General features: G+C 43.6%; 3 protein-coding genes across 6 annotated transcripts in view; 2 read left to right on the forward strand and 1 right to left on the reverse strand.

Moving 5' to 3' along the window:
* Nucleotides 1-8,694: 8,694 nt before the first annotated feature.
* Nucleotides 8,695-16,361, reverse strand: LOC108411754. Of its 3 annotated transcripts, none has more exons than XM_017683486.2 (4): nucleotides 16,232-16,361; nucleotides 12,873-13,518; nucleotides 12,644-12,790; nucleotides 8,695-11,409 (listed from the first exon to the last, which is right to left on the reverse strand). In XM_017683486.2, the coding sequence occupies exons 2-4, from the start codon at nucleotides 13,491-13,493 to the stop codon at nucleotides 10,555-10,557; spliced, it is 1,623 nt and encodes a 540-aa protein (XP_017538975.1). In that variant the 5' UTR covers nucleotides 13,494-13,518; nucleotides 16,232-16,361; the 3' UTR covers nucleotides 8,695-10,554. The 3 variants fall into 3 exon arrangements, with proteins under 3 accessions (XP_017538975.1, XP_017538973.1, XP_017538974.1); XM_017683484.2 differs by lacking the exon at nucleotides 16,232-16,361 and adding an exon at nucleotides 14,412-14,551; XM_017683485.2 differs by lacking the exon at nucleotides 16,232-16,361 and adding an exon at nucleotides 14,260-14,394.
* Nucleotides 14,581-21,745, forward strand: LOC108411755 (RNA-binding protein with serine-rich domain 1). 2 transcript variants are annotated; one of them, XM_017683487.2, is made up of 7 exons: nucleotides 14,581-14,681; nucleotides 15,983-16,138; nucleotides 16,254-16,451; nucleotides 18,624-18,729; nucleotides 18,829-18,982; nucleotides 19,432-19,573; nucleotides 21,062-21,745. In XM_017683487.2, coding segments are annotated over exons 1-7 (864 nt in total). In that variant the 5' UTR covers nucleotides 14,581-14,679; the 3' UTR covers nucleotides 21,168-21,745. The 2 variants fall into 2 exon arrangements, with proteins under 2 accessions (XP_017538976.1, XP_017538977.1); XM_017683488.2 differs by lacking the exon at nucleotides 14,581-14,681 and adding an exon at nucleotides 14,950-15,073.
* Nucleotides 21,746-21,999: 254 nt separating this feature from the next.
* LOC108411756 (arf-GAP with dual PH domain-containing protein 1) overlaps nucleotides 22,000-26,776 on the forward strand; it is a 51,397-nt gene continuing 46,620 nt past the window's right edge. Inside the window, exon 1 of the mRNA XM_017683490.2 lies at nucleotides 22,000-22,405. Coding sequence (XP_017538979.1) covers nucleotides 22,315-22,405 — 91 coding nt within the window. The 5' untranslated portion in view covers nucleotides 22,000-22,314. The remainder of the gene's footprint in view (nucleotides 22,406-26,776) is intronic.

Here is a 26,776-nt window from a genome sequence, read left to right on the forward strand (position 1 = left end):
CAAGACCCAGGGTTATGCGATTAAGAACACCCAGAGACCCATGATTATGGGACTCAGAACTCCCAGAGGCCCAGGGAACTTTAAAAGACCCATGATTATGGGAGTCAGAACTCCCAGAGACCCATGTAAATTAAAAAGTCCCAACCTTATGGGACTCAGAACTCCCAGAGGCCCAGGGAAATTAAAAAGACCCATGATTATGGGACTCAGAACTCCAGGAGACCCATGGAAATTAAAAAGACCCATGATTATGGGACTCAAAACTCCCAGAGACCCATGGAAATTAAAAAGACCCATGATTATGGGAGTCAGAACACCCAGAGACCCATGCTTATGGGACTCAGAACTCCCAGAGGCCCAGGGAACTCCAAAAGACCCGGGCTTATGGGAGTCAGAACACCCAGAGACCCAGGGAACTCCAAAAGACCCATGATTATGGGACTCAGAACTCCCAGAGACCCATGGAAATTCAAAAGACCCAAGCTTATGGGAGTCAGAACACCCAGAGACCCAGGAAACACCAAAAGACCCAGGGCTATGGGAGTCAGAACTCCCAGAGACCCAGGAAACTCCAAAAGACCCAGGGCTATGGGTGTCAGAACACCCACAGACACAGGGAAATTCAAAAGACCCAAGCTTATGGGAGTCAGAACACCCAAGACCCAGGGTTATGGGAGTAAGAACAACCAGAGACCCATGATTATGGGACTCAGAACTCCCAGAGGCCCAGGGAACCTAAAAAGACCCATGATTATGGGAGTCAGAACTCCCAGAGGCCCAGGGAACTTTAAAAGACCCATGATTATGGGACTCAGAACTCCCAGAGGCCAAGGGAAATTAAAAAAGACCCATGATTATGGGACTCAAAACTCCCAGAGACCCATGGAAATAAAAAAGATCCATGTTTATGGGACTTAGAACTCTCAGAGGCCCAGAGAACGTTAAAAGACCCAGGCTTATGGGAGTCAGAACACCCAGAGACCCATGGAAATGAAAAAGACCCATGATTATGGAACTCCCAGAGTCCCAGGGAAATTAAAAAGACCCATGATTATGGGACTCAGAACTCTCAGAGACACATGGAAATTAAAAAGACCCATGATTATGGGACTCAGAACTCCCAGAGACCCATGGAAATCAAAAAGATCCATGTTTATTGGACTCAGAACTCCCAGAGGCCCAGGGAACTTTAAAAGACCCATGATTGTGGGACTCAGAACTCCCAGAGACCCATTCACTCGCTAAAAACCCCGCTTCTCTAGCTTCCTCCAGGCCTGAGATCCACAATGCCCAGGGACCGGTACACCAAAATACGCTACCCCATTAACACACGTCTTTCTCGGCCAAAAATAATCAAAACATCCAGGGAAAAGACCCAACACCAACCCAGCGCACCTCACGAACCTATCAGGCCCACACTTAAGCACTCCCTCTCGGACTACACCAGTCAGCCCGCACCGCCCAGACGCTAGGCCATTGGTAGACCTAAGTCCAGAATTTTTACTACGGTTTTTTTACTAAGTTTTTATGGTCTCCCAGAGGCACAAGCACATAAATTTCTCTAAGTCCAGAGGCTTTATTCTGGTTTTTTGACTAAGTTTTTATGGTCTCCCAGGGAGAGGAACAAATACATTTCTCTAAGTCCACAATTTTGACTAAGTTAGTTTCATGGTCTCCCAACGTTCTCTGCGAGTCAAAAGACCCCCGTCGGCTTGGACCTCCACCGAAGACCGTAACTCTAACCCTCACCTTAGCCATAAACTTAACCAAATTCCAAACCTAATTTTTTGCCCCAATCTCAACCTTAAAACCAAAACCTATCCCTTATATAATAAATAAAAAATAAATAAAAATTGTCCCCACCCAGTCTATAGTCGGGGGACCAAACCATTGGCTCCTGACTTTAACCACGGATGGGCCCCAGACCACTAGAATACAAATACGAGTTCAGAGCCCAATATTCATCCCTTTAGGGAGAATTGGGTGGGTGATTCCCTGGTACAGGGATACATAACATTGAATACAGCATTAAACCCAGAACTACACCAAAATAAATAAAATAAATAATTAAAACTTTAGAGGATGGTAGATTCCCAAGGAAACATGAGAATTTTCCCAATATGCAAAAGGTCACAACACCACATCTTTAAATGTTAATAACTTTTAAACAAAATTAAATAGAGACATATAACTTTTTGCTAATAAAACTATACACCTTTTCCAACAATTCTATATCATAAAACCATAAGCATTCACCCTGATGGAATTTACTACTGCTAAGATAAACTAGGCTTACCAAAACCACAATACATTTAGGTGGGGGGAGCGCTGATGGTAGAAGCTTGACTCATCCTACATCTTTAAAGGTAAGGGATGAGTCCGCCATTGGTGTACAACCCCAAACAGGAGAGCCAAAGCGGTAGAAGCTTGGTATCTTCCCAGAAAAATTTCAGTGTTGGCTAACACCAGCCTGGAATTCAAAGGGAAGTTATCCGCTGGCTTGGATCTCCGCCCAAGACTGTCTGGGGGGTGACGTATTACATGGTACCTACCTTCCCGGGGCTTGGAGTCGATCACCTGGCAACGGGTGATTGCGGCACGGTTTCCGATTCTGAGGGTCCTGGGAGGCAGTGATCAGTTCGCGGCTGGCCCTGGGCCCTTGGTCTTTGGATTCCGAGCTCTGGTGTATGCCAGAGTAGGCCCAAACCTGCATTAAGCAACCTGTGATGCCCAATGGTGTCAACAAACAGGAGGCTTGGGCACCAGCTCTGATATCTCTGGGCGTTCGAGAGACAGCGATTCGCTCGCAGTGGGCTTGCGTCCCTGAGATGCATGGAGACTGGATCCTGGTTGGCTACCCATTACTTGGGGAAACTAAATGGGATGGGCCCCAAGATGAGACCGATTCACGGGCCCTGTCTGGCTGATCTGGGTAACCTAGAGGTGTTAACAAAGGGTCAGTTGGGCAGGGGGTAAGTATTCAGCCCCCCTGGGTCCACTAGGACAGCACGCAGTGACGGTGGTCTGGGGCATACAGACCTTAAATGAGCGCCCAGTCTTCTAACTATATTAATAACAATAACAGTGGTAATGACAATAATGATAAAATTAATAAAACTAATTACCTTCTAAATGATAAATAACTAAATTGGACATGGGACACAAGCCTAGGCATGATCAACCTATGGCTGGCCGCCTCGGATGAAGGTGTATAGTGTTTAAAGGCCGAAACACCTGATGACTCTGAGGTACACTACTGATGATGTGTCCTAAAATTTCTTAATCTACTATCTCACACCTGTTCGTTATCTGACTTGCCGTTGTGGGAAGGAGAATGAATAGGTGAAAAACATAGGCCAAGTCAGGCCTCGAGGGTGCCCTGCTCAGTCTAGTGGCGCACTCCTCTCTTCACCTCTTTGTTCTTTGCCTCGCAAAGCAGTTAGAAGAATCAAATATAACTTAGCCCGAATACAATAATACATATTAAAAACAAGTTTTCCAACAAACAAAAGGAGATTCATCCACAGACGGAGGAACTGAAAGGCCCGATGGCGTGACTTAACAAGCGGTGGCCCGTGCAATACCCTTGATCTTCCTATCTAACCACGGCTGTTGAGGACAGTTGATGGGGGAAGTCATTGTATGCTCTCTAAACCTAACCCTAACCCTAAAAAGAAAAAAGCTGCTAAACAAATTTTTAGTAAATCAACTATTTAACTAAAATGATTTTGATGTATTAAAATTGCAGCGAGATATCTGATGTGCCTTTGATAGAACAGATAACCATAATTGGAGCTAATTACAAATGGAGCTAGTTTCTAATCACTTATGCAGAACTTTCCTTTAATTTTAGAAAGTAGAAGGACGTATTTCACTAAACACACAAAGCAAAATGGCATTTGTCCCCTTTTCTGCAGCAAACAGGTTTTGGGCAGCAGAATGGTAGCATTACTGCTACTGAGTGCTGATTGGTTGGCGAGTGGAGCAGCTCATTGGTTATTCATGCTTGATATCATGTATGTACATAGGGCATCAAGTTCCAATGTGTTTTAAATATAACGGCAGTGTAATATTTAATGTCATTCTCTGTTCAGGAAATGAATGTATTCTTTTACATTTAAAATGTTTGAGCATTTTTAAAATATGATTTTGTGCAAATTATATTAACCCATTCATTTTGGACTTGCTCAGGAGTGCCTTCTAGCATTTAGCATCTAGAAACCTGAAATTCACTGTGCAGTGGTAATTTTCCTCTCTACAAGTTCTCTGCCCGTAGTTCTCAGGGCGGCTGAGTAACAGCACATCTTTTCATTTATTACAGTGAGATGAACAAGACTGATGCACCAGCGCCATCTGCTGGTGAAACTTGAAGCCAAAACAGACTGGAACAGTGTTTTCACATATACAGTGGGTTGCAAAAGTATTCATACCCCTTGAACTTTTCCATATTTTGTCACATTACAACCACAAACATAAATATATTTCACTGGAATTTAATGTGAAAGACCAACACAAAGTGGTATACAATTGTGAAGTGGAAAGAAAATTATACATGAATCAAAACATTTTTTACAAATAAAAAACTAATAAGTGCGACATGCAAAAGTATTCAGCCCCCCTGAGTCAATACTTTGTGGAGCCACCTTTTGCTGCAATTACAGCTGCAAGTCTTTTAGGGTATGTCTCCACCAGCTTTGCACATCTAGTGACTGAAATTCTTGCCCATTCCTCCTTGCAAAACAGCTCAAGCTCAGTCAGATTGGATGGAGAGCGTTTGTGAACAGCAGTTTTGAGATCTTGCCACAAATTCTCAATTGGGTTTAGGTCTGGACTCTGACTGGGCCATTCTAACACATGAATATTCTTTTTTTTAAACCACTCCATTGTAGCTCTGGCTTTATGTTTAGGGTCGTTGTCCTGCTGGAAGGTGAACCTCCGCCCCAGTCTCAAATCTTTTGCTGACTCCAACAGGTTTTCTTCCAAGATTGCCCTGTATTTGGCTCCATCCATCTTCCCATCAACTTTGACCAACTTCCCGGTCCCTGCTGAAGAGAAGCACCCCCAGAGCATGATGCTGCCACCACCATATTTGACAGTGGGGATGGTGTTTTCAGAGTGATGTGCAGTGTTATTTCTCCGCCACGCATAGCGTTTTGCATTGTGGCCAAAAAGTTCTATTTTGGTCTCGTCTGACCAAAGCACCTTCTTCCACATGTTTGCTGTGTCCTCAACATGGCTTCTGACAAACTGCAAACGGGACTTCTTATGGTTTTCTTTTAACAATGGCTTTCTCCTTGCCACTCTTCCATAAAGACCACATTTGTGTAGTGCACGACTAATTGTTGTCCTGTGGACAGTTTCCCCCACCTGAGCTGTGGCTCTCTGCATTTCATCCAGAGTCACCATGGGCCTCTTGGCTGCCTCTCTGATCAGTGATCTCCTTGTTCGGCCTGTAAGTTTAGGTGGACGGCCTTGTCTTGGCAGGTTTACTGTGGTGCCATACTCTTTCCATTTCCGGATGATGGATTGAACAGTGCTCCGTGAGATGTTCAAAGCTTGGGAAATCTTTTTATAACCTAAGCCTGCTTTAAACTTCTCCAAAACCATATTCCTAACCTGTCTGGTGTGTTCTTTGGACTTCATGATGCTGTTTGCTCCCCAATATTCTCTTAACCAACATCTGAGGCCGTCACGGGGCAGCTGTATTTGTACTGAGATTAGATTACACACAGGTGGACCCTTAATATGCCATAATATGCCATAAACAGCCTAGCAATTGTAAAATCCTTGCTCTTAATGTCATTTCATTTGCCGTTGTTGAATTTTCTAAACGTGAATTTCCGTGGGGTGGGTGGGAGTTAAATACTAGTTAAATATAACTGGGGCACGAGCTTGTAGACTGGAGGAGGTAAAATGAGACTATCGTTATCTATTTTGGAGATCATGTAAGTTACACAATAAAAAGAAAGAGCTATTTTCGTGATACGTCACTATTGATGTGGATTTATAGCGCATATTGGAGACTTCAGAGTCAACATATATAAGACTTACGGACTGAGTGTTTGCAGGCTTTGTGATTCTGTTGACTTTAGTCTGTGCATCATGTTGTTGTTTAGTTGATTTTGGATTAATGGCAAGAACCACGGGGGGATTCAACTCAGCCTAAAGACTCCCTACAGTAAGATAGCACCCCCACCCTGCACCCTGAGTCTCAGCTCTGGGAGCTGTTCCTTATTTTTTTAAACAAATCATTAAACTTCCCAGTGGTGTGGCTTTTGTTTGTGAACGTCTACAGCATCGTATTGTTACTGCTGTTGTAATCTTTAGTGGTATGTAATTTAGCAATTGCTCCTGCTGACTTGCTCCAGCAGTTTTTTTCTTCTCCGTGTTCTGTTGGTCTAACCCTAACCTAGTGACTGATTACAGACACATTTCTAATCTTACTGGAAAAATTTTTCGTCTCTAATGGTAACCATTAGGAGACAAAAAACATTTTTTAATACTAATGGTCTTTATTCTGCTGGGGTTACCGAGGTGCTGCCAGTCTGCACAATATAACTCTGGCAAGACTGAGTATTGCTGACTATCAGACAACCACAGGCTTATTTTCCACTAATTTTAAGGTGGCAGTAAAATGTTAATGTAAACTTACCGACATCAATCTGTGCTCGCATGGTGTTTTAGGACCACTAATAAAAATAAAAAATAGTAGACTTTGAGAGTCATAATATATAATTCATAATAAGTCATAATATTTCGAGGCAAAAGTCGCATTTTTAGAATAAAATCAAAATATTTTGACAAGAAAGTCATATTTTGATGACAATATATTATGGTAATAATTACGACATTAAAGTGGCATTAATACCAGGGAAGAGTCACTTCGCGAAGTGAAGCAGCGCCTCCTGGTGTTAAATGAGGGGCGCTGAGTTGGTGGAGCTGCACTTTCATATCGATTCCCCCATAAAGAACCACTCAGCCTCCCTGTCTCTCCTGCTCATCAGCACCAGCCTGGTATCAGTGTAAGAACCAGCTGAAACGGCTGAGCAGGAAACTTTATCTAGAATAAAGAGCCGGACGGACTCGGAGGAAACTGCGTTTATCTAGAATAAAGAGCCGGACGGACTCCGAGGAAACCGCGTTTATCTAGAATAAAGAGCCGGATGGAATCGGAGGAAACCGCATTTATCTAGAATAAAGAGCCGGACGGACTCAGAGGAAACCGCGTTTATCTAGAATAAAGAGCCAGATGGACTCCGAGGAAACCGCGTTTATCTAGAATAAAGAGCCAGATGGACTCTGAGGAAACCGCGTTTATCTAGAATAAAGAGTCGGACGGACTTGGAGGAAACCGCGTTTATCTAGAATAAAGAGCCGGACGGACTCCGAGGAAACCGCGTTTATCTAGAATAAAGAGCCGGACGGACTCCGAGGAAACCGCGTTTATCTAGAATAAAGAGCCGGACGGACTCCGAGGAAACCGCGTTTATCTAGAATAAAGAGCCGGACGGACTCCGAGGAAACCGCGTTTATCTAGAATAAAGAGCCGGACGGACTCCGAGGAAACCGCGTTTATCTAGAATAAAGAGCCAGACGGACTCCGAGGAAACCGCGTTTATCTAGAATAAAGAGCCGGGCGGACTCCGAGGAAACCGCGTTTATCTAGAATAAAGAGCCGGATGGACTCAGAGGAAACCGCGTTTATCTAGAATAAAGAGCCGGATGGACTCCGAGGAAACCGCGTTTATCTAGAATAAAGAGCCAGATGAACTCTGAGGAAACCGTCTATCTGTGTTGTTGAAGGAGAATCTCAGGCAGGGTCGTCTACATGGCTATCGGGGGTTAGAGTTAGTCCCCTACAGTTAGCCCCCCTTAGAGTTAGTCCCCCTACAGTTAGCCCCCCTTTATACTCCAAATATTAGGACTTTTATTCTCAAAACAGTTTGACTTTATTGTAGAAATATCACACCTTTATTGTCAAAGTCCACTCTTTTCTTTTATGAAACAGCGGCCCTGCTGTTTACTCAGCGACGTTACTGTGGCTTTTACTCCAAAGCCCACCTGCCCCTGACGTCACATGAGGGGCGTTCCTAGGGGGGCATGTCTGCTACACAGAAACGCCCTCACATGGTGCTGCAATTCGAACCTCCTCGTTTATGGCGCCGGTTAGAGGGTCTGAGTTCCTTTGGCTTGTTCACATATGCTCAAGAAACCATGACTTCAGACGTTGAAGCAGCGCAAGTGTGAAAACGCCCTGAATGTGTTTTTATATGTAAATGGTTAAAGTGGAAAATAATGATAGGAAAAATTGTCCATTTACTGTAAAGCATTTTGGTTTTAAATGTGCTACATGAATTAAATGTACTTACTAACATACTAGTTTGTTGTACTAGAATGGACAAGCACCTGTTTTATATTAAAATTAATTAATTACTGCTGCTGGAACAAAACCCTGTATCTCCAATGCTGCATTTTTAACAGAATTCGCTAATGTAAGCTGTTCTTTACACTGTGCTCAAATTTCCTGATCAATGGACCAATAGGAATGCTCTAGAACTATGTGGGGGAAAAATATATAATAAACTCATTTTATTTCATTTTCCTAGTGTAACAAAAACTAAATTGTGCTGAGCTTAAAAACGACACCTTTGGCAATTCTAAAATATCACAAACTTTCAGAAGAAACCGCACAGGTTCGTCACTGACAGCAATATTTTTAATATGTTAAAAGGGGCAGTGTAAAAAAAATGACAGTAAATACTTTACAAAATAACTGATTACAGTACAAAGCTGCTGGACAGGAACAGACAACAGACTCAATCAGGGCAGACGCTAACCTGCAGGAGCCTCTACAACAAACTCCTCACTGTCCTTTACTGCTGTGGGTGGCACACTGTGAATCAGAACTCCAAGAAAGACTGAAGCTGTTCTAAATTCAAAAGGCAGTGCTGAACACATGTTGTGGTGTTTCCATTATTTTGTCATGGCTGTATGAATGCTCAGTGCAAAGAACAGTATAGAAGCAACATGCGACAGACTGTATTTTCATATTACTTGTATTAGTACAACATGACATTCTGAAAGGATTTTGTGGGGTTATAGCGCGTTGGGCTCAAACTATGGCTGTTAGTGTCACTCTTAACAGTCCTTCTCTTCCAAGAGGTGGAACAACATGGACACAGACTAGTATAAGACTTGCTGACCTGGCTTTTGTAAGTGGGACGCTGACATACTTTTTTTTTTCCTTTTTCCTCTGAATAACATTTGCTCATTGACATCTTTTACAGAAAATTTTACATTGTTAGAAAAATGAATACATTGCTTTGGATTTATTGTACACAAGTGTGTAAACGCACAAAAAAAAAAGTAAGGCCCTGTACACAAGGACAGTTTTGTATCCGTAAAAAAGGCATCTCTCTCATCGATTTCAATGAAAACGGTGTGTTGAGATTCAGCAGGAGCCACCCTATGTTAGTGTGAGCCAATTATACACCAAACAAGTTCTCCGGAGTTGAACTTTTAGTGGAGCATACTCTAATGTACCCATGGATCAGCCCATACGAATCACTGTGGGTGGAGCTTCAGTCTCTCTTAGTTTTTCATCCTTTTTTTTTTTAAACTAACACCTCACATTCAAAGCTCTAAAAAGAAGCATACAGACAGCGACTGGTCGCACACATGGACATTTTTTTGCTTCATTTAATGAAAAAACAGTAACTCCAAGTTGTTTTCTCATACAGGCTTTCAAGTATATAAATCAGAATCTCCAGACACCGGGACACGGTCTCCGGTCTCGCAGACTTTCAACCTGCGTTCTGTGACATTCACTGAAAAGCACAATGTCATTATGTTGGATTTGCGAGGCTGCACAGCTACAAATTCATAAAAACCACAAATGAAAGAGCACTTCAGCTTGACCCTAATTCCACGTTTTATATGGACACTAAAACCTGTACATTTGCACGTGAATTTGTTTGTTTAAAAACATTTTTATAAATTAAATATGAAAATACATTTTACAATTCTTCTTCCTTCTTATTATTATTTTTTGGCAACTATTCTTTAGTTTACCATCACGTGCCTTTTGGTATAATGTCTGGGTAACTCCATGAGCAAAGTCTGCAGAAGCCAAGCTGCATCTTTGGAAGTTTATAGACAGTCAGCATTATTCACCTCATGGCTGAGATGAATGGCAGAATTAGACAGCCCCGTGGCCATGTAGACTTTCTTGGTAGTGTGGATCTACATGTGTGCAAATCTGGAGAAGACCTATAAACACATCCATACCAAGACAGCAACGCATATGAATATGTTTTTGACGGATACCAAAATGTCTTGTGAAAGCAGCCTAACAGTCAACGTTCATTTGCAATTTGTGCTCTGAACTTAAGTTTGGTAAAACCATTTAAAAGACATAAAAGAGCATAAAAGAAAACCAACAGCCACTGGTTGTCCACTACGGCTGAAGCTACAGTACTATCAAAGAAGACTAACTCTTAGGCAAAGTCTATTGTAAGGAAGACCACAGCATCGTACCAAAGGAAATAAACCAAGTTAAACATTCTCCACCTTGATAATAGTCAGCTGGGCATCATTTGGAGATATGGGTTGAGTAGAGGACTGAGAAGAACTGCTGGTTTGAAAAGAGGCCTCTGTACTTGTTGATGCCCTTTCTACTGACTTGCTGTCCATTCCCGTGAAGGTGTCTGTGTGCGACTGTGTGTAGGAGAGCACATCTGGTGTGTAGGTTTGCGTCTGTGACTGTGTGAATGAAAGAGTGTCTGACGTGCTACATGGCTGAAAGCCATTAATGGTAGCAGAGCTAAGACCATCCAGAGAAAACGCCTCAATGTTCTCAAGACCAGACCCATCAATTTCACTGTACCTTGACTGGGCTTGACTACATGAAGAAAAGCTGCCTTGGCTGGAGGTGAATGTGGGCTGGCTAAAGGAAGCTGAGGAGAAGGGACACGTGGGACCAGTGGGAGCTGGTGTGTGCTGAAGGCTGCAGGGGCCCAGTTTTGATGCAAGCTCCTGCAAAGTACTGAGGATCTGTTTCTGGACCTGCGTCTGCAGGCTCTGCTCCCTCTCCAGCCTGCCTTGCTGCTCCACAATCATCCTCAGAGCCAGGCCTAGACTGCGAACCTCTGAGGCCAGAGACTTGACCTGTTCAGGTAGCCCGCTTGGAACTCCAGCATCTGGGCTACTTTGCTGGGAGGGAGGGGAGGGCTGGCTGGGTGGGGCCTGGGGACGCATAGAGGAGCTTGCATTCTGGGGCGTGGCACTTGACTGAGCTGGGGTGGGTAGCCGAATGCCGATGCGAGGTTGCTGCTGAGGCGAGCGGGAGGGCATGTTTGCCCTTTGGACAATTCCTCGTCTAAAAATGTTGGCTCCTGGATGGAAACCCCTCTGCGAAACACACATTTGTTTCACTTTATATCAGAGCAGAGCAGAAAATCATCAGCAGCTGTGTGTCCTCTCGCCATCACGGAGCAGAGTAATTAAAGAGGAATTCCACAAAATGCAAAAGCAAATTATTAAGATGTAAACAGAGGCATTCAAAGTAGTTTGATGTGAAATCAGCCACTCTAGAGAAACTTACAGGCTCAGTTATTCACAGCATGGCGATAAGAACCAGCCATTTGCAGCGTTTGTTGCCTGTAAGTTATATTATAGAATATTATTATGTGAAATGGTTATGAATCCGCTGCATGAGACATTGTTCTACAATGGTTTTGAGAAGCTTTTTTTCTAAACAACATTTAACGTATTCATGTTGGAGAGCCACACTGATTCATCTCTTCTTGCGACCAACATGTCGGAGGTAATTGTATCCGGTGTGTCAAGATGTAACTCAACTAAGTAGAAGCACAATCCACGTAAATATAACACAAATACAGTAAACAATACAATACAGAATATTTAGTATAGAAGAATCTTGAAATTGCACAGTAATTTAATCTGTGCATTCTTACAAAGGATGAAATATTATTCATGGACTACACTAATATACACTACTCAGAATCAACTTCAGTAATCTTATCACAAAAAAGCTGTTCTTGAAACATGTTATCTTTTTATTTAAAGATCTATAGTGCATCTATAGGATAATAGGGTTTTGTAATTATTACTCTTTGTTTGCTTTAAGGTGCACTGAGTATAAACAGAGTCAACCTAAGGAAGAGGTATTCCTATTTTTGTTAAAGATTTACGGACAATATCAATATAACCATATCACTTATATCCAATATAAGGTTGAATATTTACATCAAAATGTAATGGACGGTCTTGAAATGCTCATGTAGGCTATTTCCTGCTATTTTAGTGTTATCAACATGACATAAAACTGGTCATTTTATATAGTAAATAAACTGGCTAAATTGTTGTCGCCATGAAAACGCTGTTTCTTATCACCACACTGCATCTTTCCCACAGAGCACTGGATCACATTAAACTACTACAAATGATTTTGTTTAAATCTCACTGATTGTGATATGGTACTTTAAGCCCTTGTATTCATATTCCAATGTATTATAATTCAGTACCATCATTACTGAATAAGTAATATGTTATTTATGTAATTATTGAGTGTGAAGCCACATGCAGGCTCTTAGTTTGAAGTTTTTAATGATTTTATACTCACCACATGAGGAGGTCGGGCAGTTGTGAGATCATACGAGGACGTTTGAGGTAACATGACTTTCCTCCCTTCAGAGCCGGTGAAACAAGACTGGTCTCTTCTCAGTAATGAAACTGTTTGTTGGCCAGACTGAGGACCGCTGTCCCTAACCTAAACACGACAAAAAAGAACAATGCAATACACACATTGAAGAGAACTCAGACGAAGGTTTTGTCAAATAGATGATGTTTACCCGTGCCCTGTGGAATAATGCCTTATCCAGGAGTCTTTTCCGAGCCACAAGAACTGGGTTGGCTGGTGAGGGTGTGTATCTTCTCCTTGAAAATGCACTAGTCATTGCTCCTGAGCTAATCCCTGATCGCACAGTATTAATGCTCCCATGTTGGGTGTTCTGCGCCAGCGAGGTGACACTGACAATACGGACATCTTCGTCCTTTCCATCCCCCTCCTGGTGCTCAATGCTAGCTGTCCCTGCCCCAGAGGACTGTCCTCTGGAGTCTTGAGGTGCCCCACTCTGCCCTGAAGAGTCTGGAGGGGATGGGTAACTTGTGATGCGGGAGGCCTCTCGCAGCAGACTCCTCAGCTGCTGCTCACTCCAACCACTCTGCCTCACTTCGCTGAGCCCCACCTCCCTCGCAAGCGCCAAACCTGACGCTGGCGCAGGCCCACTGTTCCCAGGTGTGGAATCTTTTGGACGAGTCCTTCCATGAAACTCCTTTAAGAAGAGGTAGATGGCCTGTGCCGACACTTTGATGTTCTCCAGTTCCAAGACAGCTTTGATTTTGCGAAAACTCAGGCCTGCCTCACGCAGTTCAACCACCTTGCGCTTGGCGGCATCGTCCAGCCTGCCCATGGTCACTCTCTAAAATCCTATTAGACTGAAAGAAAAAAAAAGTTTAGATATAAAAGTAAATTCAGCCACAGCCAGGCAGCAGCTTAGACAATGCATATGTTCAACTGCCTTGTATCTACAATCACTGCCCATTTAATCAGGTCCAGATCTTGGCAGAGCTACAGGTACAGATCTCATATCACATGTCCATAGAATCGGTCATCCCTCTTCTCTCTCACCACTGCGTAGGTATTATCTGAATGGAGGTTTTCAAAAACTGTACATTTACTGTCCACTTTTCTAGACTTGCTACCTCGTTGGCCCACTTTGTCAAAGTAAAGTTAGAAACGAGCTGTGTTCAGTCTCTGGCCACAGGATGCTGTTAGCCAGATATTCTTGGCTATGACCAAGCCTCTGGAGACACCGAGATGACCACTGATGAACGTGTTGATCACACATTACACGGTGCAACAGACGGACTATAATCTGTAGCTGAAGAACAACGCCATGCACCTGTATGGTAACTGGACCTTACAAAACAGGTTCTAGATACAAGCTAAAAGACAATTGGATCTAATTTGGCGACCGGTGTACATTTCAACATTGGGTAATTCTAAAAATGCAGGCCTGCATTTGGTTACACAGTCAGTATAACCCGAGTTAAGAGCATAAGGCGTCTGCACATAAACAAACAAACAAACAAACAAACAAACAACCCCGCTACAGGAACGCGCTTCCACATTTCAGCCGAGTTACAAGACGCTGTGGCACAAACAGCGAGACTCACACTGTCGCACTAAACCCGGGAAGGCGCTGCTAGACGCGCTGGTTTTAAAGCGTGTTTATATTTTAAATCTCCGGTCTCTGTTTCCGCCGCGGGCGCGCGGTTGTTAGCCCGTTAGCCCATTAGCTTCTCGGCTAGCTCGCGGGCCGACTCACCGGGCGCGGCGGCCGCGGGTTTGTGGATACGGGCTTTAACGCTGTTGCGGGCGGTTAAATCGCAGCGCTGCGGTTCCGTGAAGCATGCGGACATGTTTCCGTCGCTGAGGCGGAAAGACGCCGCTTTAGCAGAAAAACACCCGCAGCTCACAAACAAACAACAGGCTCTGAGGAAACGACACCGTCGCGCGGCGAGTGACGTCACCTGGACGGCGACGTAAAGGGACAGGCGCCGACGCTTCAGCGGTGCAGCGCGAGCCTCGCGGAGATGTGAGTTATTAAAGTTATTATTATTATTATTTTTTTTTTTTTTAAATCTGCCGGTCAGGAAACCGCGAGCTCCCCGGTCGCTCCTCGGGCTCCCGGTTCTGAGCCAGACCGGTTAAACCCACTGAGGTCTTTATTATTATTGTTATTATTATTAATCAGGCTCAGCGCTGATTAATTCGATTAGATTAAATTGATTCTGCTTATTAGATGCACTTTCCGGTTCGGCTCGGGCATTTCTGCACTTAAGCTGAACTTGACGATCCGAACAAAAAGCCGAGGACCAGCGAGCCGCTCCGGCCTCGCCAGGCTAGTGCAGCCCGCTAATCGGCTGCTAGTCAGTGCGTGGTCTGCATTGTAGACTGGAGCCGGCTAGCTGCCGTTTGCTAACGAATGTAAGCCGTGCGCTACTTCTATCGCGTTATAGTGTTTCCCCAGGAGCGGCGCGGTCCGCGGACTGGAGCTCGTGTTCGTTTATCGGCTCGTTCGTAGCGCCGCTTCACCTGAATGACTAGTTAGCAAATTAGCTAGCTGGCTAACGCTAGCAACACGGCCAGTTAGCTCGGGGCTAACACTGGTTAGCATTTGTCGCGGAGAGTCCGTGGATTAAGGCTGTTGGAGTTTCAGCGCCATCAGTCATTTACGGCGACAGCGTTTAAACAGAGCCCGGGGGTCTGAGAGACTCGGAGCTGAGCTAATATAATCTATAGCGGCCGGTAACGACGCGTAATCCGAGGCCTGCTCGCTAATCCGACAGGCCGAGCCGCTGTGCCGCTTCATTCCCTCCTCTGTGTTTTATCCGCCCGGAGCGGCGGGATTGTGTTCTTATCTGCAGAAACGCACGCAAGGAAGGGACCAGGTCTTATTTCAAAAGACTAAAATGAGAATTTCAGGATGTCACTCTAGGCAGTTTTTCTTTTCTTAAACTAAACTTCTCTAATTCATTAATTGCTCCTAAAGTCCCAGCCATTAATGTAAAGCAAAGGTTTAAATTTGGAAACGCAATTAAATTGCAAATGAACTTTCATTAAGCATAATTAGAGCTTGAGGATTAGTGTAACTAATGTCTACGAATGTGTGAAGTAGTAGTTTCTGCAGGCGACGCAAGTTGAACTCGAGCTGCAGTCGCGCTGCTTATCGAGCTGTGTAATTAAACTGAAGTTACAGTTTGAGTCAGAATGACTTGGTCTAAAGTAAATATCGAGTTCTTTGAAATCACGGATGAGATGTGACACAATTTTCGGTTGTTTTTGTGATTTTAAACTTTTTTTCTTTTCCCTTCCATTCCTCTTGTATACGAGCAGGGCCCCATCACCTACTAAACGCAGGGAGCGTTCAGAAGATAAAGCTAGAGAGAGGGGTAAAGAAAAGGCTGTGGCAAAGGAAGGTGCTGAGAAGGAGAGGGGAAGGGACAAGAATCGTAAACGCCGCAGTAACTCTACTGGGAGCAGCAGCAGCAGGTGAGACTGATGCGGCTGTATGTATGTGTTATGCAGTGTCTTTCAACCAGTGTTTCCTCTGTGGTGCCCTCTCATCATGTGCTCATAGCTTACTGTAGCCTTCTTTTGCTCTTAGATCTAGATCCAGTTCCAGCTCAAGTAGCAGTTCTGGTTCCAGCTCTGGTTCCTCCAGTGGCTCCAGCTCCTCTTCAGGCTCTAGCCGGTCTGGGTCCTCCAGCTCTTCCCGCTCCTCCAGCTCCTCTGGCTCCTCAGGGTCACCCAGCCCCAGCCCCAACCGCCGCCGGCATGACAATCGCAGACGCTCCCGTTCAAAGTAGGCTGTGCTCATTCCTGATGGTGTTGGTGTAACAAATGTGAATGAATTGTAATCCAGATTTAAAGGAGAAGTCCTATATTTTGTCACTGAAAGCTTGTTTTTCATGGTCCTGCTGTGCAGTCGGGCTGTATGTGAACACAAAGCCGTTTTGCTCCATGTAGGCACGATACAATATTTGATTATTGCTGCATTTTGCAGTGTGACTTGCAATAAATTAAGAACATGTTTTTATTCTTTGAAGGGGCAAAATTAACTCTGCATTATTTTATTGCATCATATTTGTTAGATGAACTTATGTATTGCGGCTCTCTGTAGTATCAATAATGCAACAGTCAGTATTCCCACAATAATTGAGAAGTTATTGTTCAGCCGTAATGTCCGTCACCCTAGATGCTTGTTTTGATGGCTCTGTTTAGTAAAAAAGCAAACTCGGTAGACTAGACTGTAGATAAACTGGGCATGGATGACTCGCATATGTGGTGGTATGGCATTAGTAAAAAGAGAAAACGTTGAGTTTTACCCATAGCAGCAGGTTTAATATGCCTTGTATTCCACAGCATGCTCAGCAAGATTGTAGAGAATGCCCTCTCTAAACCCACTCCTAGATTTCAGTAGTCTTCTTCTTCTTCTTCTTCTTCTTCTTCTTCTTCTTCTTCTTCTTCTTTCGGCTGCTCCCTTTAGGGGTCGCCATAGCGGATCATCTGCCTCCATCTTGCGCTATCCACTGCCTCCTCTACTTTCACACCAACCATCTCCATGTCCACCTTCACTACATCCATAAACCTTCTCTGAGGTCTACCTCTTCTCCTTCTACCCGGCAGCTCCATCTCCAACATTCTTTGCCCAATATATCCACTATTCCTCCTCAACACATGTCCAAACCATCTCAACCTGGCCTCTCTGGCTTTATCTCCAAACTGCTCCACCTTCACTGTCCCTCTGATCTGCTCATTTCTAATCTTGTCCATCCTTGTCACTCCCAACGAAAATCTCAGCATCTTCATCTCCGCCACCTCCAGCTCAGCCTCCTGTCTTTTAGACAGAGCCACAGTCTCCAAAACAAACATCATAGCAGGACGCACTGCTGTCTTGTAGACCTTCCCTTTCACTCTTGCTGCTATCCTTCTGTCACACATCAGCCCTGACACCCGTCTCCACCCACTCCATCCTGCCTGCACCCTCTTCTTCACCTCTTTTCTACACTGTCCATTGCTCTGGATGGTTGGCCCAAGATATTTGAAGTCATCCACCTTTATGACCTCTACTCCTTGCATCTTCACCTTTCCACCTGCCTCGCTCTCATTCACACACATGTATTCCGTCTTGTCTCTACTGACCTTCATTCCTCTTCTCTCCAGTGCAAACCTCCACCTCTCCAGATTCTTCTAGATTTCAGTAGTCTATGCCCTTTGAATTCCCTGCCATGTAACGAGTGCACAGTTGACCCCTGCTAACAGCTTTGCATTTGCAACATGTTGGATTTTCCGTCGTAATTTCAGCTCCATTTGATTTCCTATCTGCATTCCCACCTACGTTTGGCCCAGAATTTCTCACGTAGTCCCCTGACATTCTCTTTTCAGCAGTTAATGTCTGGAGCTCTAATGAGATCCCTTCTGGCCCCACGGGGCTACGAGAAATGTCTTGTTAAAAATATATATATATTTTTTTTGCCAGTGATATTCTGTTTTACCTAAATCAGTTTGCATGTTATAAATACATACTAGAAGCCCAGATTATATACTGCTTATTACTACTGCTTGGCCAGTTGGATTTAAGGTTTAAGTTTTTAAAAGATTTGAAACCCTTCCCTGTGTTCATCCATTCTGTCTTAATGGGGATTAAGTGTGGTTTTTGATCATTTTGAAACAGCGTAATTTCTTTCTTTGTATCTATGTTTAAAACGCCCCGTTTTGTAAAACCCATCATAGTTCAGGACATCGGTGACAATTTTCCAGCAGTTAATGCCTGGAGCTTTGACAGAATGCTGAGTTAATACTGCAAATAATGAAGGAAAATCCAGTGTAATCAGTGCAGACATGATGATTAGTTAATCGTTACCGTTCATTCATTAATAACTGTATTGGCATTTGAGTTTCTTTAAATGTTTCATCCCAGATGTGTTGAGATGGGCAAGGTCAAATCTCTGCATATAATTTAACTACCGTGCAGGTCCAAATCGCAGAAAAGGGGTGACGACAAAGAACGGAAGAGGAGGAGCCCTAGCCCTAAACCTACCAAACTTCACGTAGGAAGACTGACTAGGAATGTCACAAAGGTAAGATGCTCTCTAAAAGAACTCGATATGTTAAACTGACTACGCAGAATGAACATTTCATTTGCAAATCATGCTCTTATTGACTTGTATTAATTTTAGGATCACATTCAAGAGATATTCTCTACGTATGGCAAGATCAAGATGATTGACATGCCGTCAGACCGTTTTCATCCAAACCTATCGAGGGGCTACGCTTATGTCGAGTATGAGACCCCAGAGGAAGCGCAGAAGGCTCTAAAACACATGGATGGAGGTTCTTGCATTTCTGCATTGTTTCCTAGAGGCAGCTTCCTGCTTGGAAATGAATACTAAGACAGTGGAAATATAGTAATTGTGTTATTCAGTTGATGCTTCACATCAGCCCCCCCCCCCCCCCCCCCCTGTATTCCTTACTGTTCATTTGTGCAGTTATTGCATCTGCTGTATACTGAACTAAAATTATAAATGCAATATATTTATAAATTTAATAAATATTTTTTTTGCTCCCATTCTGTTGCAATTTGATAAATCTGGGGAAAAAAATGTTGCGCTGCTACTAAAACGTGTTGCATTTATATATTTCTTCCGGATCACTGAGAGGGCCTTTTATATGAAAATGATTGCCGGGGCCAGATAGAACTTAATGACCGGCTCGGATGTGGGGGTTAAGAGCAGTACAAAAACTCAACCCTTTCGTGTTTTGTTTCTTTTCACAAACATCAGGTCAGATAGATGGTCAGGAAATCACAGCGACAGCTGTCCTGACTCCAAGGGTACGACCTGCCCCCCGCAGACTGTCTCCTCCACGCAGGATGCCCCCTCCTCCCCCAATGTGGCGTCGTACTCCTCCTCGCATGAGGAGAAGGTCTGTATTGTCTCCTTAGGTTCCTGCAGCTCGATTGGTACTGTTTACGGGCTGGGTCTCACTATTAAGGTTTTCTGAGCGGTGATTCGGGTCACTAGGCAGAGCTTGAACTCAAGCTGAGATATCTGTGCTAGCAGACTCAGAAATATGGTCTAATGCATTATTTAAGTATTTATACAACGCTAGATCGGCAATATTTTGGTTTCCAACTGACCAAAGGCAGACACCCATGAGATGCCATCTGTCCAGAAAACAGATTAATTAGCCAAATCAGCTCAGTATGCAAAACTAGGTCTGGTCTGTAACAGAGGAGAGGATCCATTAAATTAAGACTGACAATTCAGTTAAACTTTTTCATTATACAATGCAGGATAGCCCGGTATAACGAAACACTATCGGGCTACTTCTCCTGTGCAGTAATTAAAGATAAATAGCAAACAGTTCAACGACAAAAGACAGACAAAATGTGCAGTCAGTAAGTACAAGTATCGAACACAGACAATGTATATAGGCGAGGATTATTACAGGTATATTGGACGTATAGACAGTATGTGCATTCATATGTGATATTCAAGTGTATCAGACAGAAATGTGTTGGTGAACTGCAGTCCAGTAAATGCAGAAGTGCTAGTGGCGTAAACAGTGATCTGTATATAAAGTGTACAGTGCAGGTAGAGAGTAGCAGCATGATGTTCAGGTAACATCTTAAATGAACATAATCAACAGACTGACACCCTTCTTCTGAACAAGCTGCCCCCCCCCCTTTATTTAATTTTATTATTAATTTAGAATTATTTGTATTATATTTTGGATGTGTGTAGTTAATGTAGTTAAATGCAGTCTTTTGTGTTAATTTATCATGGATGAAAATTATTGTATGAAGCAAATTGTTAAAGGTGAAGCAATAAAGAACCAAGATTTACATAATAGTGGCATTTAAATTGTGATATGCAGTATGATTCTCAGCCAAAGACTAGGTGGTGGAACTCAGTAAATAAATAAATTCAACACAATTTAGCAAGCTAAATTATAATATAACTTCAGATAATTCTCGCTTATAGAGCTCAGTTTGCGTGAATATGAATTATTGTGTAGTATAGCCAACATTCATTTTTTTCAGGCAGTGTTGTGGACTTAGCATGTACTTATCGATTTGAGTGAACCAGAGTTTTGAGAAATGCATCAAATTTTCACCCATCAAAGGCAGTGCGTCTGATCATAAATGATTTGTATGAATAAATCATTAATATTAGCAATTTCAGTAGTGTGATGTATTTTAAAGAAACTGTTGCTACTACTATATTCCTGTGCTGCCAAGCTGAGTCTACCAGTGAAGTGATTTGGAATTTGCATATTATTTATCTGTTTATTTTTTTATGGGTCCTCCTCTGGAACAATTCCACTGGCATAAGGTCATTTTCTATGAATGCGTTTTGTATGTGTGTGTGTGCTGCATCTCAGCTGATGACGCATGTTTTGTCCTTGCAGGTCTCGGTCACCGCGGCGCCGCTCCCCGGTGCGACGGCGCTCTCGATCCAGGTCTGCGGGGCGCAGACGCCATCGCTCGCGCTCCAGCTCCAACTCCTCACGATAGGGAGGTTGTCCCTGAGCTCTACAACGCTTTTAGTACCTTCAGGTCTTGGTGGAGGCCTGGTGGACACTTCGGGCTGTAGTCTGAAAGGACAGAAACTTAACTTTTGTTTTGATTCATATTCATAAAAGCAGCATTTTCTTCTTTTCTCAGGATTTTGTTTGTACCTAAAAGCCCAAGTCATCACATTTTTGTGCCCTCTCTAGAGAAAGCGTGTGTAGATGTTTCTTCTCCTCTGGGAGTTTTGTATGCTGTAAGGCAGTGGTCACTAGCCCATTCCTGGAGAACTACCTTCTTGCAGAGTCTGGTTCTGACTCCGATCTGCCGCCTGCTCCAGCTAATTAATTAGTCCAGGAGTCCTTGATTGGCTGGATCAGATGCATTAGTGTTTGGGTATGGGAGAGCAGGAAAGTAGATGTCCAGGAGGGTCGGCGGCCACTGGTGTATGAAACTTTGCCTTTTGAGAAAACTCGGCTGTTAAACGCGGCTGCTTCAATATTTTATACCTTTGTTTTTACGTAATTACCGAACTGAAAACTTGTCTGTGTTTTGGATCAATAAAGTGCCCGTTTCTTTACGAACTGAAAGCCTGTGTTTTTTGCTCGAGCTGGGTTCCTTTTCAGTACTGCGTTCAGTGGTGTGGACGAAATGGCCACGCCAGGTAACTCGGACCAGACACCTGCAGGTTTGGTGGACATGGAGGCCACTTCCACTTTGTAAGCTATACATTCAGTTCCCTGCTTTAGTGGACATTGGCGTTCCCAGCGGGCTGAGGTTATGGAGGCCTGCTGTGAGCGCATGACCGCTGGAGGTCTCTGTTTCGGAGAGGGAGGGCGGTACAGAGCAGCCGAGCCCTCAGAGAAACCGGCTCGGGGAACGAGCCGGAATTCATTCGCCGCTTCGGCGTCCAAGAGTACGGATACCGTCCCTGTCCTTAGAGCGTCCTTTACTGGACGCTAACTGACCGCTTTCGACACGCGCTGCCGTGAAATGCGCCGCATCGCTCCAGTCGCCTGACGCGCGTGCTCGCCCCGAGCTCGCAGCGCGCGCGAGAGAGAGAGAGAGAGAGAGAGAGAGCGACGAAGAACCAGAGAGAACCTGCTGCAGTTCGGCTGCTCACCTGAACGAACGGCCTCCTTCAGCTCTCGACATGGCCTCTGAGCAAGAGACCGTCCGACGCCGGTTGCTGGAGCTTCTCGACAGACCAGGAAACGGGGTGTGCGCGGACTGCGGCGCTCCAGGTGAGCTACTCGCAGCCCGGCTGGAGAAATGGGTCGGTTCGGGCGGTTTCAGGAGGAAGGTCATCTTCTGCGGCTGAACCTGCGCACACAACCGAGTCAGATGTTAGCGAGTCTGGAACAGTGGGAAGTCAAGTCGAGGCTGACGAGGCGCTTGGTTTAGAGTCCAGATGTGTGGTTTAGAGTCCAGATGTGTGGTCTAGGGCGAGGTATCAGCAGCGTAAAGCAGCCTTCTGTCTTTTGGGAGTTTGTTGTTGTAGGAAGGAGATTCCGAGAGGGCAAGCCGCCGGAAACTTCATTTATAATGACCAACCCGGTATCGACTACGCCTAGTCTACTCTTTCAAGGGCTCTTCAGTAAGGGCAGTGGTTCTAAATGGGATCATTTCATACTTAAACGGTTCTTTGCATGGTTCTTCAGATTGGTGGGGAGAGTGGTGTTTATGGATATGTAGCACTACCAAAGAGCTTCTGCTACTGTATACAAACTTGACATCATAAAAATAGAAGAACACATTTTTGGTTCTTTATAGAACCAAATACAACACACTGTCCTTCAGTCTGAGGAGATACTTCAGCGTGTGAAGAACCATTTAAGCATGAAATTGTTCTGTAATTGTTCTCATGGTTCTAAATAGAACCATTTCTCCCCTAAGAAACTTTGAAGAATCAACTTTTTAAAGACTATCACTCTGAAAACTTCTCATTTCTTTCGTTTCTCGATCACACCTTTCTCTCTCATGCAACACCTTTCCCACTGCTTGTAGTCATCAGGCCTGCTTGCGCTGCGGCGGAGTTGAGAGCAGCCGAAGTCTCAGTATTGCAGAGTGCTACAGTCTGTGGGTGTGTAGGGTTGGTGTTTAGGGTCAGCAGGTGTAATGATGTGATTTTGTGCATAAGGTTAAATGAGGATATTGATCTCAATTGTCCCCAGTTCCCCTGTCGCTGCGTACTCTAATGCATCTCTGCCACTGGTGGTGCTTTGTGTAAATCTGTATGCAGCACCAGACTAGAAGAAGTCCCCCATATCGTGTTATTTATATCAGCCTGCCCCTTGCTCCGGACTGTTTGAGTTTATATAAATGTGCATTTTCCTCCATCCCCCTTAAACCCACTCTGATCACATCTTTGCTGTTACTACTGTAGAATTGTATTTGATATCCTTGTAATCAGGTCTAGCTGACCTCTGAATTCAGTTGCACATAATGGCTTACAAAAAAAAAAAAAAAACATGCTGCACATGAAGTCTGTGTTATGGAGGGATGCATTAGGAAGCCCACTTGAGACATCACCCAGTTAGTGACGAAGAGTGATGGCATTGAGTATGAACTTCCATCTGGTCCTCAAAGATCACCTTGGTGAGCCTCGCCCCAGGAAGGTTTGCTGTTGGTTTGTTTGTGCAGTGAATAACTCGCAGGTTCATGTGGTTGATTACAGAATGATGAGGTTATCAGCTTTGCACTGGATGCTAAGTTCAAAAGGCAATTCAAAGGTCAATTCTGGTATTTGTGGCCTGCCTTATCAGATACTCATTAAACCTCACTCACTCACCAAAATCCTTCCTAAGACCCTTTAAGGCAGTTTTACCAAGATCCTGATGTTCACCGTTGTTTTCTCATTTAGCATGTGTTCTTGGGAAAGAACAGAATCTACATAATCTCAAGAGCACAAAGGTGCGACCAGTTCTGCGGTTTTATGAAAACAGGTCATGAATTAATTTTTCCTCCTTTATCCTTAGGAAGATATTGAATGAGGGCCATTGTCTTCGTGGTGCTACCAAAGAAACAACTCCTGCAGTTCTACTGCTCTCATGCTCGTCTGATCACGTCTGAGTGAGGGCAGATCAGCGGAGTACTTTAGTAAATCTCTTCACTTTAGGATTTATGGTTGGGCGTAAGAACGTTTCTGAAAGCCATTGACTTGCACAGTTGGGAAAACAAGGGAATACGCTGACTCATCAAGGCTGACAGTGACTAAAATGCCTCAGTACAAATGACATTTGTGTAATGGAAAAAAAAAATACGACTCAGCTTACCAGCATTTTGTCAGGATTCCTTCATCAGGGCTTGAGAAGCACGCTCTAGACATTCAAACTCAGTAACACTTAATGAAGAGAACCATTCATAAAGCAATTTAACACCTATATATGTCTTTCAGGAATGATTAAATAAATCTATATGGATGTTTATAAAGGCTTATACCAACAAGTGGCAACTAATTATCAAGCCCTTGAGCTAAATTAGGTGTGACTCAAGTGCTATGCAGAGCAGGGATGCCACAACCGGAGTTCTGGGCTATAGGACCCATAAGGTGCACTTATTTCTGACACAGGCGTTCAATTACGCACGGCATGTGTAATCTTCATAGAAAAGCAGTGCTTATAGAGTAGGACGGTCTGGAGTAGCCACACAAGAGCCTGAGATCACCATGCCCAATGACAAGTGTCGATTGGGGGTATAAAGCTACCCAGCATTCGGCCTTGGTAGCAGTGGAATTGTGTTCTGTGGAATGATGAAGCTCCATCCAACACTTCTGGGATGAGCTAAATCAGGAATGATGTTTGTGATTCAGAGCAAATCATTCAGCTTCAGTACCTGACTTCACTAATGGTCTTGTAACTGCATGCAATCAAATTCTCACAGCAATGTTCAAAAAGAGCCATACCAGAAGAGTAGAAGCTGTTACTGCAGTGAATGGGACAAAGTCCCTTGATTAAAAAAAAAAAAAAGAGTGCGTGTTCTCGCTTCCGTGTCTTTGCTACTGTGTTATGCTTCTTCTGGCAGTGGACTCTTACACTTTCTCCTGCAGTGGTAAACCGCATATTTGCCACTGTTGAGTTGATTAATTTTCTCATTTTGTAGGATACAACCTGCAGCATCTGTTAGGAGTTAGAACAGATTAAAACGGTGTATCTGCTCTGCTGCAACATCTAAGTTTTGGGTTGGTTTCAGTTACGAAGAGAGAAAGATAAGATAGATATTTTGCTGCATACATTCTGATACAACATGAGCAGCTGCTCTAGTTATTATCTTGCTTTGTATTTTTGGTAATTGTGAGTTGTGCTGATAAAAGCAAAATTGAATCCGTACTCGTACACGCCTCCCTCCCCATGAGCGTGAAATCAAGTTTACTGCAGTCAGTCGGAATCGTGTACTGGTTGTATTTTCTTCTGGTCCTCATCTTCTCTTCCTTGAGCTTCCACACCACTAATCTGTTCTGCCTAATGAGAAATGCGCATGCTCTGTTCATTGTAAGCTGCTTGATGCTCACTCTCACAGAGTTCTTTCTTTTGGCATTGGCTTTTTTCTTGTTGTGTAGGATGGAGCATGATGGTCAGGCTTTTTGGTTCAACTCTTGTGCGTCACTTCCAAAGGTACTGGGGCTAAAACTATAGGACACTGACTGATGAACTAAAACTACCTTTCTGTACACACACACACACACACACAAAAGAAATCTTAGTTTAGCAAAGTAGCAGTAAGGAATATTTAAACTGACAGTTTGTGAAATCTTAGTGTGATAAAATATACTGGGACCCAGTGCATTAGTTGTGTATAAGTATTGTTAAAACATTTTTACCAGATTAGTGAGCTACAGCTGTCCTCTCACTAAACATGCACTGATGAAGGCCTTACTATCTGCAGAATATCACATACCCCTAGCTTACATAGAGATGTGGATTGGTTCTGCTGCTGAAAACGACCAAAAAGGTTCTTCTGTTGTTATAACAATAGAAAAACAAATTTGGATGCTATATAGAATCCATATTCAAAAAGATTCCATATATGACCATATACAACAGATTCTCCATCAATCTGAAGAACCATGTCAGCATGCAAAGGACCAGTTAAGCATGAAACAGATTTATAGAAAACTCATGGTTTACTAAGAACCTTTGAAGAATCATGTTTTTAAGAGTGTACTTGCATTTAATATAGGTTGTAAGTGTGCCAGGTGTAATCAAGCGGCCCAAATAATTATATATTAAATATATATTTGATAATGGTAATGTTATCTAGCTTTGCTTATTTGAGGCTCGTTGTTCTATACATCTGGACTGGCAGGTCGTGAAGGCGAGCAGTTGTCGAAAGGGGAGGCACTTCTGCTACTTTGAGAAATCCTTTGTACCACTGCATAGAACCGAAATACATTCAGTAAGTACCATCTGCAGAAATATGACTGGAGCACCAAACTGTTCAAGGGAATGCGATGCACTGAAAGTTGTTAGGGAATTCATTAATTACGTTAATCGTAATGCCCTGTCATACATGAATGCGCATGGATAAACATTTGGTTTTGTTGAGCTTGTTTACCTGCCGATGTAATTAACATTTACAATAGAACAGATGGCCCTGAAACTTCTGTCCCAAGGTGA

This window comes from Pygocentrus nattereri, chromosome 14, assembly GCF_015220715.1.
Source record: "Pygocentrus nattereri isolate fPygNat1 chromosome 14, fPygNat1.pri, whole genome shotgun sequence".
NCBI classification, from domain to species: domain Eukaryota; kingdom Metazoa; phylum Chordata; class Actinopteri; order Characiformes; family Serrasalmidae; genus Pygocentrus; species Pygocentrus nattereri.